At 35.3% G+C, this 15,476-nt stretch overlaps 1 protein-coding gene across 1 annotated transcript in view; it reads left to right on the top strand.

The window, feature by feature from the left end:
• The window catches only part of Ube2w (ubiquitin conjugating enzyme E2 W), a 61,211-nt gene that overhangs the window by 12,788 nt on the left and 32,947 nt on the right, over nucleotides 1-15,476 (top strand). Inside the window, exon 2 of the mRNA XM_076835813.1 lies at nucleotides 11,507-11,598. Coding sequence (XP_076691928.1) covers nucleotides 11,507-11,598 — 92 coding nt within the window. The remainder of the gene's footprint in view (nucleotides 1-11,506; nucleotides 11,599-15,476) is intronic.

Below are 15,476 nucleotides of genomic sequence, written 5' to 3'. Positions count from 1 at the left end.
CAGCAATGAATGAGTGTTCCTTTTCCCACACATCTTGCCAACACTTACTGTTTCTTGTATTCTCTGATAACTGCCATTGACTGGAATGAGACGAAATCTTAGTTTTGAGTTGCATTTCTCTAATTACTAGAGATGTTGAACATTTTTTTTACATATTTATGGATCGTTTGTATTTCTTCTGAGAATTGTCTGTTCAGCTCTTTAGCCCATTTAATGATTGGATTGTTTGTTTTTTTGTTGTTAAGTTCTTGGAGTTCTTTCTTTATATTTCCTAGAGATTCCTGCTCTATCTGATGTGAGTATGGCAAAAATTTGCTCCCAAAATGTGGGCTCTATCTTCATCTCATTGTTTCTTTCACTGAGAAGAAGCTTTTTAGTTTGAATCCATCCCATTTATAGATTTTTGATTTTATTTCTTGTGCTTTAGGAGTCTTATTAAGGAAGTCGGGGCCTAATTGGACATAATGAAGATTTGGGCCTACTTTTTCTTCTATTAGGCATAGGGTCTCTGGTCTAATTCCTAGGTCCTTGATCCACTTTGAGTTAAGTTTTGTGCATGGTGAGAGATAGGAGTTTAGTTTCATTTTGCTGCCTATGGCTTTCCAGTTTTCCCAGCACCATTTGTTGAAGAGGCTGTCTTCTCCAATGCATGTTTTTGGTGCCTTTGGGCTGTCTTCTCCAATGCATGTTTTTGGTGCCTTTGGGCTGTCTTCTCCAATGCATGTTTTTGGTGCCTTTGTCTAGTATGAGATGATTGTATGTGTGCATTTGTCTCTGTCTTCTATTCCTTTGGTTTTCTTGTCTATTTTGATGCCAATATCATGCTGTTTTTGTTACTGTAATTATGTAGTATGTTTTGAGATCAGATATTGTGGTGGACCATAGGCATTTTAAAGTTTAATTCTCTGAAGGACCTTCAAGAATCAAATTTAAGGCTGTGGAAATATTCATATATATGCTTGGCTTTCTACATAATTATAGTCCTATTTCCGGGGCTGGGGTTGTGGCTCAGTGGTAGAGCGCTTGCCTAGCGTGTGTGAGGCACTGAGTTTGAGTCTCAGCACCGCATATAAATAAATAAAATAATGGTCCATCAACATCTAATTTTTTTTTTTTAAAGACCATCTATTTCCCAAGCCTATATTTCAGAGCACCATTTGACTGTCTTATCTACTTGACTGAAATTTCTTGTTTGACTATGTTGTAGAAAGAAACAATATCTGCCATGTGACTTTTTTAATGGAGCAGCATTAGTGTATACCAAGTACATTAAGGTGTGACTCTTGGGTGATCAGTGTGTTAGGAAATGAGTGATTCTTCTTGGCCAAGAAATTGTACCTGTGCAAACTTAGAAATTATTTTATAGAATGAATCTTTGGAATTGAATATGAATAAAAACTTTATTTTGAAAATAATCTTAGAAGCTCTGTATTAAAAAGTGAATAGTCCTTTCCAGTAATTGAAATGTTAGTCTCCCTCCACCACCACCACCAACCCCCCCCCCCTTTTTTTTTAAAAGTATTTTGACCTTTCATTAGGGGTATTTGATTTTAATTTTTTATTCTAATTTGTTACATATGATAGCAGAATGCATTACAATTCATATTATACATATAGAGCATACTTATATCACTGTACACAAAATAGAGTTGTACCATTTGTGTCTTCATACATGTAATTAAGGTAATGATGCCCATCTCATTCCACCATCTTTCCTATCCTCATGCTCACTCCCTTCCTCTCCCTCATGCCCCCTTCCCTTCCCCTTAGGAATCCCTAATTCTTCCATCTCCCATTCTAAGACATACACTGAACTTATTATTTGCTCATTAAAGCCTCTGAGAGTCAAGTTTTTTTATTGGTTTAGTCAGCTTTTCATCACTGTGGTCAAAATACCAGACAAAAACAACTTGGGAAAGGAAAGGGTTTTTTGGGGGTGGGGGGTAGTATCAGGGATTGAACCAAGGGGCATTCAACCACGGAGCCACACCCCTAGCCCTATTTTATTTAGAAACAGGGTCTCACTGAGTTGCTTAGCACCTCAGCCTCCTGAGTCACTGGGATTATAGGCACTCAGATAAGGGAAAGGTTTTTTTTGGCTTATGGTTCCAGAAGTTTCTTTCACAGTAGACTGAATTCATTGGTCTGGGCCTAGTGAGGCAGAACATCATGGTGGAAGGGCCTGGTGGAGGAGTACTGCTCCATTCGTGGCAACCAGGAAGCAGAGAAAGGGAAGGGGCCACAAGGAAAATGAATCTTTCCAATCTGGCATGCTCCTAGTGACTCACCTCCTCTATGCTAGGCAAGTGCTTTATCACTGGGCTAGCTACACCCCCAAACTTACTACAAAAATTAAGCATTTTACCATAGTTTTTGCGTGTAATGGTGGCCCAGGCCTGTATTTCTAATTTCTAGGGAGGCCAAGGCAGGAGGTTCAAAAATTACCAGCCTGGGAAATTTAGTGAGACTCTCTCTCAAAGTAGAAAATAAAAGATTTGGGTGGGGGGGAGTGGGAGGGATTTTAAAAAAAAGAAAAAAAAACAACTGTGCTGAGGGTATTGCTGAGTAGTAGAGCTTACTTGCCTAGCATTGGTGAGGCTGTGGGTTTAATCTTGGGAAAAAAAAAAATCTGTGTGTCTCCCCCTACCTTTACTTATTAAGTTCATGATTAACTGGAATTTGAATGTGTCCACCTTCTGTTATCAGGCAAAAGTACTGAATGCAGGCAGATGTGGTAGCACACACTTATAATCCCAGCAAGTAGAAAGATTTAACAGAGGAAGTTTGCAAGTTTTAGCCCATCCTGGACCCTGTTTAGTGAGACTCTGTTTCAAAATAGAAAAAATAAAAAGGGTTTAGAAGAAAGACTGGAGAATAGAGGCAAGGAGAAAGGGGAAGTACTGATGACTTAAGTGGAGCAAATTATATTCCTTGCTTGTATAATTATCTCAAAATGTTATACCCCAATGTTATATAATTATAATGCACTAATAAAAATTTTTTTAAAGGACTTGGGTTGTAGTTCAGTGGTAAAGTGCTCTTGGGTTCAGTCTCCAATAGGGAGGAAAAAAAAAGAAAAAGAAAAAGTACCAATACAGCAAATCCCTAAAAATCACAGGATGGCAAATCTCAGCAGACTGAGGAAAAAATAAATCACCTATATCCCTTGAGTATATTTGCCCAAATTGTCTTTTTATTAAGCTGATATTTGGGTTTAACAAAGTAACTAACCTGGAATCAGTAAGGTTTACTGGTTCATTTAAAGCTTTTATTCCTGCTGATATAAAATGTAAACAGTATTTAGAAATACATAGTATCTAAATGGGCAAAGGTAGCAAGGAAAAGGGGAAAATTATATTAAATATATTTTCCTTTATTGTTTTTAATTAAAAACGATAATTTTGTTAACTTTAGACAATGATGTCATGAGTTATGAACTTATAGGGTTTCATAGTAGTAATTTGCTCATTGGTTTAACTACTAAAGCCAACGTTTTATTATTAATTTTTTTGGAATACACTTGAAACAATATATTTCTGTAGTGAGGTGGATATGCAGAAATAATACTAGCATTTGATAATATTGTACAAGATATTTAAGATAATATAGAAAAGTACTAAAATTGTGATGACAAATATATATAAACTTTTGGAACTACAGGGAAGTAAATATAGGTGTATATAATTAAATTGACTGAACAGCATGTGCAGGAACCTGGTATAGCTTAAGTTTGTTACAGGTAGAATAATCTGGATTCTGAAGTTGTTTTTTTTTTTAATTAAAAAAATTTAGTGATAGATGGACACAATACCTTTATTTTATTTATTTATTTTTAAATGTGGTGCTGAGGATCAAACCCAGTGCCTCCTGCATGCTAGGCAAGCAGTCTACCATTGAGCTCCAGCAACAGCCGAAGTTTGTGAAGTTTTTGATCTAAAAGGAACTTTGTAGATTTAACTTTCCTAAATTCCCATAGGAAACTTATGGTTTACCTGCAGTTCACAAAAGGCTTCAGTAATTAATCCCTCTCAAAGTACTTGTAATTCATTTTTTCCCAGCTTTGTTTTAAAACTACTTGACAGAATAGAAATGCTCTCAAAGAAACTGTACTATCAATTTTACATATGATGAGTTCATTACAAAACTAGATTTTCAGTTCACTGGAAAATATTAACCTTAGAACAATAAAAATGACAATAAGAATGCAGAACATTAAAAATGTATAGAAATGGGCTGGGACTTTTGCTCAGTGGTAAAGTGCTTGCCTCGTGTGTGTGAGGTACGTGTTGATCCTCAGCATCACATAAAAATAAATAAAGATATTTTGTGTCCATTCTACAGCTAAAAAAAATTTAAATAAAATTTTAAAAAATGTATAGAATAACCTGGGCACAGTGTTGCATGTCTGTAATCTAGCAGTTCAGGATGCTGAGGCAAGAGGATTGCAAGTTCAAAACCAGCCTCAGCAACTTAGTGAGATCCTGTCTCCAAAAACAAAACAGGCTGGATATGTAGTTCAGTGGTTGAATGCCCCTGGGTTCAATCCTTGGTACCCCCCCCCCAAAAAAAAACCCATAAAAAACATAAAATAATTCTCTAATAGTAATATTCGATTAATTACAAATCCCTAGATATGTGTTCCTTCGGGGCTATTCTCTATCAAAAGGAGTAATCTCTTCTAGGTTTCTTTTTAAGCCTTAGAACTTAAAAAATAAAATCATTGGAAACTGCCTTTGGGCATAGAGTTGAGTTTAAATATTTACTTTAGAAATATGCCATGGTCTAATTAGCTATGTCCCTTTTGTTTCCAGTTTTTTATATTTAAACCTATGTGTTTGCTGCCTCCCCCAATTTTATGTCGTTCGTTAGAAAATTTTCAAGAACAGTATTACTAGATCATGGAATCAGTATTTTTCCAGCTTTTGAAATACTTGATGGCAGTGAATTTAAATTCACAGAGGGGAAAAAAAATGGTAGAAAACAGTTTTGCTTTAGGGGTCCCTGCAAGGAAGATGGACTAGCAAGTAAAACATAAGTATAGAAGAAATAAGAAGAGAACCAAGTTTGATATAACAGAGTCAAAGGGGAAAAGGTCATTGCATGAAAGATAAGTGATAAGAAGTACAGTGAAACCCCAGTAGATTTGATAAGCAAATGGCATTGAGCCCTGAGAAGCTTGTAGGGATTGATGTTTAAATGAATGTAAATGGAGCAGGAGGTAGAAGTGCAGGGGATATTGGCTGAGTTCAAGGAGTTGGACCATGAAAAGAAGTGGAGGGAGATAGAAGACAAATTTGGACTTTGTTTTAAAGGAGGAGAGACCCAGTTGGCGACCACTGGGCAGGGGTTATGAAATGGGAAAGAGTGAAGTTATTAGAAACCAAGTTGATTATTATGAGAACAAGATTCTAGGTGAGTTGATAAGACATGAGTTTCATAAGAGAAGGATAAGAAGATTTTTGAGAAGCGGAAAAAGTATTTTGTATCTGGGACTTAAGAACCAGATGCTGTAGTGACGGAGAATATGCATTGTTTTTATTTTGTTTTGACTTATTGGCTGAAAATGGAAAAATAAGCTGATAGTTTGCATAGAATTGTTGCTTAAAATGAAAGTTTTTATTAATAAAGTCTGGAGAGCATCCATGAGTTTGTTTTTTTAAAAATATTTCCCTTGCCAGGTGTTGTAGCGCACACGAGTAATCCCAGTGACTCTGAAAACTAAAAAAACTAAGGCAGGAGGATCACAAGTTTGAGCAGCTTAGCAACTTAATGAGACCCTGTCTCAAAATTTAAAATAAATTAAAAGTGTTGGGGATATAGCTCATTTGTAAAACACCCCTGGGTCCAATCCCCAGTGCAGAAAAAAATGAAAAAGCAAAAATAAAAATTAACAATTCCCTTAAAGCAGATAAAGTTAATACAAGGTTAGATAATATTTTTATTTGCTTTTTTATGAAGTTGTTTGGAATACACTCTTCTAGGATAATCATCCTTTTTTTGTCATCTGTAATTTTTTTTTTGTTAGATGGACACAATACCTTTATTTGTTTATTTATTTCTATGCAGTGCTGAGGCAAACGCTTTACCACTGAACCACAACCCCAGCCCTCATCTCTGAATTTTAATGCCACCCTGTTTATTTAGAACTTAAAACTTTTCAAATTATTGTTATATTTTCTAGCCCATTCATTCTATGCTTCAACAACAATTTAAGGGTGGGTGCATGTCATACATAATCTGAGTGACTCGGGAACCTGAGGCGGGAGGATTGCAAGTTTAATGCCAGCTTCAGCAACTGAATGAGACCCTATCTCAAAATAAAAAGGGCTGGGCTGGGCACAGTGCCTCACGCCTGTAATCCTAGCTGTTTGGGAGGCTGAGACGGGAAGATCACAGTTCAAGGCAAGCCTCAGTAACAAGTGAGGTGCTAAGCAAAGTGAGACCCTGTCTCTAAATAAAATAGAAAATAGTTTTGGGGATGTGGCTCAGTGGTCAAGTGTCCCTCAGTTCAATCCCTGGTACCAAAAAAATAAATGAATAAAAAGGCTGGGGATGTAGCAACTCAGAGGTAAAGCATCCCTGGGTTCAGTCCCTAGTGCCAAATAAATGAATGAATAAATAAATATCAATGTGAGGTTGATGTTTAATTATGAAAATATTAAGATATAGATTATTATCATCTAAAGTTACATATATAGTTTTTGAAACCAGAAATTGAGTTTTCCAATTAAATGTATTCTATTGGGCTGTTATAACAAAATACCTTAGACTAGGTAATTCATAAAAAACGGAAATTTATTCCTGACTGTTATGGAGGCTGGAAAGTACAAGTTCAAGACATGGCAGATTTGGTGTTGGTGAAGGCCTGTTCCACATAGGCAGCACCTTCTAGCTGTGTCCTTACCTGGGGAAAGGGACAAAGAAGTTTCTGCAGGCCACTTTCATAGGGCACTAATCCCACTCATATAGACTGCACCCTCGTGACCTCCCAAAGGTCCCACCTCTTTTTATACCAACACATCGGAGATTTCAACTTGGATTTTGGAGGGACACAAACATTCAGACCATAGTATACTCCTCTAGCACCTAATTTATACTTTTTTAAGTTTTCATTTTGCCTACATTTTGAACAAATAATACCCTAGTATACTCACATCTAATTCTTGTCTCTTGTGATAGATTTGCAGTTCAATGTGTAGGTCAAACCAATATTCTTTCTGAGGACAGTACTGCATACTTACAATAAGTATTGCATACTTATTATTTAAGGCTTGTTGTGTAACACGCCCTGTCCGTACGCATCTACATTTTCTACTCCGTAGTATATTTTGTGATTTTTTTTGACATTTTATTTGCTTGAGTAAATTATTTATTGTTGTTTACCAAAATCTCTGTAGGTGGCTGTATTAATCATCTTTCTGTCACTGTGACAGAATATCTGAGAAAGAGTAAAAGAGATTTATTTTGGTTCACAGTTTCAGAGGTTTAAATCCATGGTCACTTAATTGGTTCTATTGTTTCTGGGCCTGTGTTGAGGCAAAACATCATGGCCAGTAGGGTGTGGTAGAGCAAAGCTGTTCACTTTGTGGCAGCTTGGGGACCAAGCCTTCAACAAAGGAGCCTTTGGGAAGCATTCTAAATCCAGAGTTTAACAGTAGCCTAACAAAATATAGAAAGTTAAAAAAAAAATTAGCTGGTGCAATGGTGCACGCCTATAATCCCAGTGGTTCAGGAGGATCCGAGTTCAAAGCCAGCCTGATGAGGCGCTAAGCAACTCAGTGAGATGCTATCTCAAAATACAAAATAGGGCTGAGGATGTGCTTGGTGGTTGAGTATCCCTCAGTTCAATCCTCAGTACAAACAAACAAACAAACAAAAAATGTATCTTTAGAAGAAAATATTTAAATATTCTTCCAAAAAAATGTTTAGCATAAATTAAACGTCAACTCTATCAGATTTTGTACTGATTATTGCTTTTCATCTGTGGAATGAAATACAGGGATGAAGGGGAGAAAAGTATACTGCAAAAAACTGTTATTTTATTTCACTCTGAGTCAAGGTTTCTAGGTAACTTAAATATTTTATTTGAAGTGTTAATTTCCAGAATACCAAAGATGGTTTTTTTATTGAAACTATTACCCATTTTTTTTAAAGAGAGAGAATTTTTTTAAATATTTATTTTTTAGTTACTGGCGGACACAACATCTTTGTTTTGTATGTGGTGCTGAGGATTGAACCCAGGCCGCACGCATGCCAGGTGAGCGCGCTACCGCTTGAGCCACATCCCCAGCCCCGCCAAAGATGTTTTTGTTCTACCTCGAGAAATTAAGGTTTGATTCTGGAGTTGTAAGCTCTGGTTCTTGGAGCCAGGATGGTTTAAGGCACATATATTGGTTTCATGGTAGTATGCATACTACTCCTCAGTTGAATTAAACAGTCATTCTTCTGCTCTGGTAGATTGTGTTGTTTTTAGCTATCAGTCTGAATATTCCATAAGAAATTGGTACTTGGCAGCCCTCATGAACTGATCTTCATCAAAGATATGATTTAGAAGCTGGACTAGTTTAGAATGAATGAGCTTTTTAGGATGTTATTGAAAATAACATAGCTTGCTTTTTCAATTTATTTTGTGGTACTGGAAATTGAACCCAGAGACCTCTACCACTGAGCCACATTCCCGGCTCTTTTATTTTTATTTACCTATTTATTTTTAAATAAATAAATAGTTGTAGATGGCACAATATATCCTTTCCTTTTTTTTTTTTTTTAATACGCTGAGGATAGAACCCTCTCATGTGCTAGGCAAATGGAGCTACAACCCCAGACCTTTATTTTTATTTTGAGACAGCGTCTTGCTAAATCACTAATTGTTAAACAGTTACAGCAGTACTTTGTTGACAACCTGTCATCCTCAGCTGTCTGAACTATTGCATTGATGAGAATAATCAGAAACTGAAGATTAAATTGTGGTTTAACATTGCTAAACAGATTGTGGTCGTGAAACTGTTGGTGGTTGGTGCTTTTCATTTTATGAAGAATTGACTGTTTCTAATTTCCAGTTAGTTTCAGTGAGGCAGTATAATATAGTTGAAAATCATATAAAGCAATAAATGTTATCTAGTATTAATGCCACCACTGGAGATAAGGTTTGTTGCACCAAAATAATGCACTTATTTACTAAAATAAATAGATGTATTCATTAAGTGAAGGCAGGGGTTGGGAACAGGAAAACATCAACAAAAATGGAAAAAAGAAAAACAGTCACTGACAAGTGACTAAACCGATGACAGTTAAAACAAGTAAAAATAAAGATATCAAACTGCCAGAACTACTTACTAAAGGGTCATATGGGCTTATGAGCCTATTATCCATCTTATTAACATTTATTTTTATATTTTTTGATAACTTAAAAATGTTGATCTTGGGCTGGGTTTGTAGCTCAGTGGTAAAGCATTTGCCTCACATGCATGAGGCCCTGGGTTCAATCCTCAGCCCCACATAAAAATAAATAAATAAAAATAAAGATATTTTGTCCATCTACGACTAAAAAATATTTTTAAAACTGTTGACCTTTATATTAATTCAGTATATCTTCATTTCATGATTGTGCCTAAGGCAACATTTTTTATATTCAAACTTGGTTTTACATTATGAGTTTATGTTTGGAAAGCATCAGCATTTCAAGTTGAGGGGAACTGACTGATTAGTATATAATGTCTTTCTTTTTAAAGTAAAGTTCTCATAATTTGGAGGATTTCCATAGAAATATTCCCCATTCAATATGATCATTGAAGTAAGGTTTCTCAGAGATGCATTCCATATTGGGATGGGTTCTTTTTTGGGGGGGGGGAGGGGGTAACCTCTTTAGTCTTCTTCCTCCCCTTGGAGAATCACTGTGTATGTTAGGATATCAGAAGTCTGTAAGAAAATTCTACATTGAAGAAACCAATTTTTCTTTAAGAGTTTTTTTTTAAAAGTTTACTTGATTGCAGTACTTGATTGCATATTTGTTAACATTAGTAGAACCTGTTACCCTGTTCAAGTGTAGAAATTTGTTGCAAATATTTTGCCTCCTTATTCAGGCAGATTTTTATATTTTTATATAATCAAAATTCTATCTGTTGTGCTATCAAAATGACTATAAGCACTTTATAGATGCCATGAAGTAAAAAGACATAGAAACATTACTATATTGGTTATAATATTTAATTGTCAAAAAAGCAGAAGCCAGTTTGTTTTATACTAGGAATTGAACCCAGAGGTACTTCACCATTGAGCTACATCCCTAGTCCTTTTAATTTTTTATTTTAAGGCAGTATCTCACGAAGTTGGCCTCTAACTTGCGATCCTTCTCCCTGAACCTTCCAAACTACTGTGATTACAGGTGTTATTAAGGAGAGAACTCTGAATTATGAACAGATATTTATGCTTGGTTGTTCTGTTTACTCCAAAAATTTACACTTGTAAACCCAGCTACTTAGAAGGCTGAAGCAGGAGGGTCTTAAGTTCAGGGATAGCCTGGGCAACATACCATGACCCTGTCTCAAAATAAAAGGTAAAAAGAGCTGGGAAAGTATCTCCCAGTGATAGAGCACTTGCCTAGCATGTGAGAGGTCCTGGATTCAATCCCATCCATACTGGGGAAAAAATTAGAGTATTTATAATCATACACAAAATTGATTGTAATAACTTTGGTCATTTGTTGTTGGTTTTGTTTTTCCCCAGTGCTGGGGATTTAATGCTGGGTCTTGCACATACTATACAAGCACTCTAATATTGAACTGTCTCCCCACTGCTATTATTTCAATTCAGTTTGAAAGTGAACTTTCAACCCATAACCTATGGACTAATGTGGTTTTTATTTTCTTGCTTTGTTATACGCTGAAGAAGTATGTTTATTAATGATATCAAGGAAAGAGATACACAGTGAAAACTATACAAATGAGAATGCAAAATCCATATTCCATATCTGTGCCATTAGATATGTTATATTCTAATGTTGTGTAGTAAACAACATAACAATCAGAAGATTATGTGCAAATGATCCTATTTAAGAAAATAATTATGGCTGTTAGATCATAAATACTTTTTAAATTTTTCAAAAATTTTTTTTTCTTTCTTTTTTTACAAGAAGTTTAATATGTTTCTCTGGAAAGCTTGTCTGAGATGATATATTCTTTAAGGATTATGGAGAATATCTAGACTGTTAATACTTTATAATTTTCATAGAGTAGCTATGGAATTGATGTTTTTGTAAGTAACTGCTCTTCAGAACTTCACAGCATTGATGTTGAAATATTCTGACATTAGATTATGAATTGCAAGGGCAGACCATTCAGGTTTTGAGAATTAGGTATGTATAAGATATATAGAAGATATAAGGGATTTGTAAAGGTGATATATGAACATTTGGAGGAAATTTGATCAGTAATTTCAGACTGTATAACTAGAAAGAAATTATATTGTTAAAAATAAAATACAAATTGCTATTGACAATCTTTTCTAGAAACGACTACAGAAAGAATTGTTGGCTTTGCAAAATGACCCACCTCCTGGGATGACTTTAAATGAAAAGAGTGTTCAAAATTCAATTACACAGTAAGTATTTAAATTTTATTTTATTTTATTTTTTGTGGTGCTGGGGATTGAACCCAGGGCCTTGTGCATGCAAGGCAAGCATTTTGCCAACTGAGCTATATCCCCAGTACTTTTTTTTTATTGTTAGTATTGTATATGAATATATACTTTTTTTTTCTTTTAGTCCTGGAAATTTAACCCAGGGCACTTTACCAGTAAGCTACATTCTCAGCCCTTTTTTGTTGTTGGTTTGTTGCTTAGGGCGTCACTAGATTTCTGAGGCTGGTCTTGAACTTATGATCTTCCTGCCTTAACCTCCCGAACCTCTGGGATTACAGGCATGTGCCCCTGTGCCCAGCTATACTAGCTTTTAAAAATATCAAATTATTTTTATTTATCCCATTCTCTTAACAAGATAAGCAAACTTTATTCCATGCATTTAAATACCTAATCAGTTTTGTTTTACAAATGATGTCACAATATACATATGGTTACATAATTTGTAAAGCTTTTTCTTTTCTTCTTTTGCAGTGCTGGGGCTTGACTGAACCCAGGGCCTCATTCATACTAGGCAGGCACTCTACCACTAAGCTATACCCCCAGCTCCTTTTTTTTTTTTTTTTTTAAATAAAATCTTTGTTTTGGGTTTTTTTTGGGGGACGGGGTACTGGAGATTGAACTCTGGGACACTCAACTACTGAGCCACATATCCATCCCTATTTTGTATTTCATTTAGAGACAGAGTCTTACCGACTTGCTTTAGTGCCTCACTTTTGCTGAGGCTGGCTTTGAACTCTTGATCCTCCTGCCTTAGCCTCCTGAGCTGCTGGGTTTACAGGCGTGCATCACCATGCCCAGCTGATTTGGTTTCTGGGTTCTGTCTGTAAAGCAACAAACAAACACAAAAATCCTTTTTAAAAAATGCATGTAATACTGTTAGATCTAGTAAAATGCATCTTCTCTGAGGAACAGAGATATAGAAAAAAATTTTTGACTTATAACTCTTGTCAATATTTCTAATTTGGAGGATAACTTAGAAACAATGTAAATGTTGATAATATAGAAAGGGTTTATAGTGCAGTGCAAGAACATTACTTGAGTTATAGTCTTGTCAGCATGTTAGACAAAGTTTTGGGTAGTCATAATTACTTTTGAAAATTTCTTAGGGTGTATTGACATGTATCCTGTCTTACTCCACCAAAGCCAATTTTCCCTTCAGAGTAGGATAGCTCTTTCTTTGATTAGGAGCCAGTAAAGTGGAGAAATACCAAATTCTAATGTTTAAATGTTACAGATTAATAGGTACTCATACAGATTTAAGTGCTGAGACTGAAAGAATAGCATGCTCTCCCATTGCATTCTTACTCCAAGCCTGTGCTCATAATTGGGAATCGTAAACACTCATGGTTTCAATTTATATAAATGCACATAATGCAGCTACTGGATTTCATTTTATGTAGGCATCAATGATGTAGAAAATAGAAAACTGCAAAATGATTAGAATGAAATTTATCAAAAAAAACTTTAATAGTTATCTAGGGTGATTATTCTTTTTTCCCCCCCAATTTTCCATAACGAACATGTCATTTATAAATTAGTAAAAAGTTATTAAAATTTCCATAGACAAAATTATGTACAAAATCGTACATGGCCTTTCACCTGCCATGTACAGATATTACCTGATTAATGCACATTTGCTTAGATATTATTTAAAAAGCTGTGCTTGTTTAAATCACAAGTAAATTTATGGTACATTGTGTGTCCTAAAAATTGTTTATATAAAGAATGAAAGAGCACCAGAAAGTTTTCTGATTTTTCATTCTGCCTAATAGACATGGGGAGTAGATAAAGAGAATTTTGAAGACTAAGATCATCCTATTTCATAAAGAGAATAGTTTTATTTTACTTTTTGCTGTGCTGGAGATAGAATACAGAGTGTCACACAAGGGCTCTACGACTGAGGCTGCAACAAGTTTTTTGTTTTATACAGAGCTTTTTTTTTTTTTTGTACTGAGAATTGAACCCAGGGGTGCTTAACCACTGAACCACATCCCCATCCCTTTTTACTTTTTACTTTTTATTTAGAGGCAGTCTCACTAAGTTGCTGAGACTGGCTCTGAACTCATGATCCTCCTGCCTCAGCCTCCTGAGCCACTGGGATTATAGGTGTGCACCACCGCACCCGGCTGTACATAACTTTTGCATTGCATCTAATTTACTGTGTACAAGTTCTGATGTTATGAATGTGCTAATTTTTGTTTTGTTTTGTATATTTGCTATTGTTTTTATTCCTAATAATACTGAGCTAAATGTCTCTTTTATAGTTCAGGTATTCAGCATTCATTCTGAAAATGAATATCCATGTTCTTAAGAGTTTATATGCTTTAGCTGATTTCTTTCAGAGAATAGGCATATTTACTATTTAATATACTCCTAAGTTCATACTATGTGGCTAATGACTAGAACCCTAGTGATGTGTTCTCTTCTTTTATTTGAAATACTTGTATACCTGACAAGCATAAGATTAAAGAGATTGGCCATGTATGTACAAATATGTAACAACAAATCCTATGATTTTTTTTTTAAAGAGTAGTAAATCTTCTGACTTTTACTGTGATAACTGTTGATCTTTTTTTATTATCATTTATTTTTTAGTTTTAGGTGAACACAATATCTTTGTTTTTATGTGGTGCTGAGAATCGAACCCAGTGCTTCATGCATACTAGGCGAGCGCTCTACCACTTGAGCCACACCCCCAGCCCCCAAATCCTATGATTATGTGTAAGGATAATGTACCAATAAAATATATGGGGGGGGGGAGGTGTTGACTGATTACAATAAATAATACATGACAGAGCTATAATTAGGAACTCATTTTTTTTTTATTTGTGTGTGTGTGTGTGTGTGTGTGTGTGTGTTTGTATGAACCCAGGGGCACTCAGTTACTGAACCACATCTCCAATCCTTATTTTTTGAGACAGGGTCTCAGTAAGTTGCCCAGACTGGCCTTATACTTAGGATCCTTCTGCCTCAGCCTTCCCAGTTGCTGGGATTGCAGGAGTATACTCCTGTGTCTCTCTAGTTAGGAACTCATTCTTAATGACATCAGTTCACTTTTTCTTTTTTTATAACTTCCCCTATCATCTTTGCCATCTTTATTTCCTCTTCCCTCCTTAAAAAAAAAAAAAAAAAAAAGAGGTAGTGGGGGGTGGGTTTGTGGTTCAAAGTTAGAGTGCTTACCTCACGTGTCAGGCATTGGGTTCGATCCTCAGTACCACATATGGTACTGAGAAATGATTGTGGAATGTGATGAATATCATTATCCAAAGTACATGTATGAAGACACGTATTGGTGTGAATTTACTTTATTTACAATCAGAAAAAAATAGTTATTAAAAAAGAGGTAGTATTTAGAATATAAATAAAAACAGGTTTATGTTAATATATTAATGTATTAGTGTTATGTTATTCTTATATCAATAAAAACAGATTTATTGTTATATATGAAAACTAAGGTTGGAAAGATACCATAGAACTTTTTTTTTAATATTTTTTAGTTATAGACGGATGCAATATCTTTATTTTGTTTATCATTTTTATGTGGTGCTGAGGATTGAACCCAGTGCCTTACATGTGCGAGGCAAGCACTCTGCCGCTGAGCCACAACCCCAGCACCCCATAGAATTTTTTTTCTGGGTTTTATTAAACAACGAAAACAGTGAGAGATAAAGAGAAGTCACTGTAGAGACTTGGCTTTCAGCCATCAGACTAAGTAGACTCAGCTCAGCTTGCTTTCCTCCATTTAGTCTTTTTAAGAATACTGATGAGAAAATAAAACTCAAAGCCATAATTCTCTGTACTCATTGTTGCTACCTCCATCCCCCATTGCTTCTAACATT

This window comes from Callospermophilus lateralis, chromosome 16 (assembly GCF_048772815.1).
Source record: "Callospermophilus lateralis isolate mCalLat2 chromosome 16, mCalLat2.hap1, whole genome shotgun sequence".
NCBI lineage: Eukaryota > Metazoa > Chordata > Mammalia > Rodentia > Sciuridae > Callospermophilus > Callospermophilus lateralis.
The sequence above is the reverse complement of the archived record's forward strand: the minus strand, read 5'-3'. Positions and strand labels throughout refer to the sequence as shown.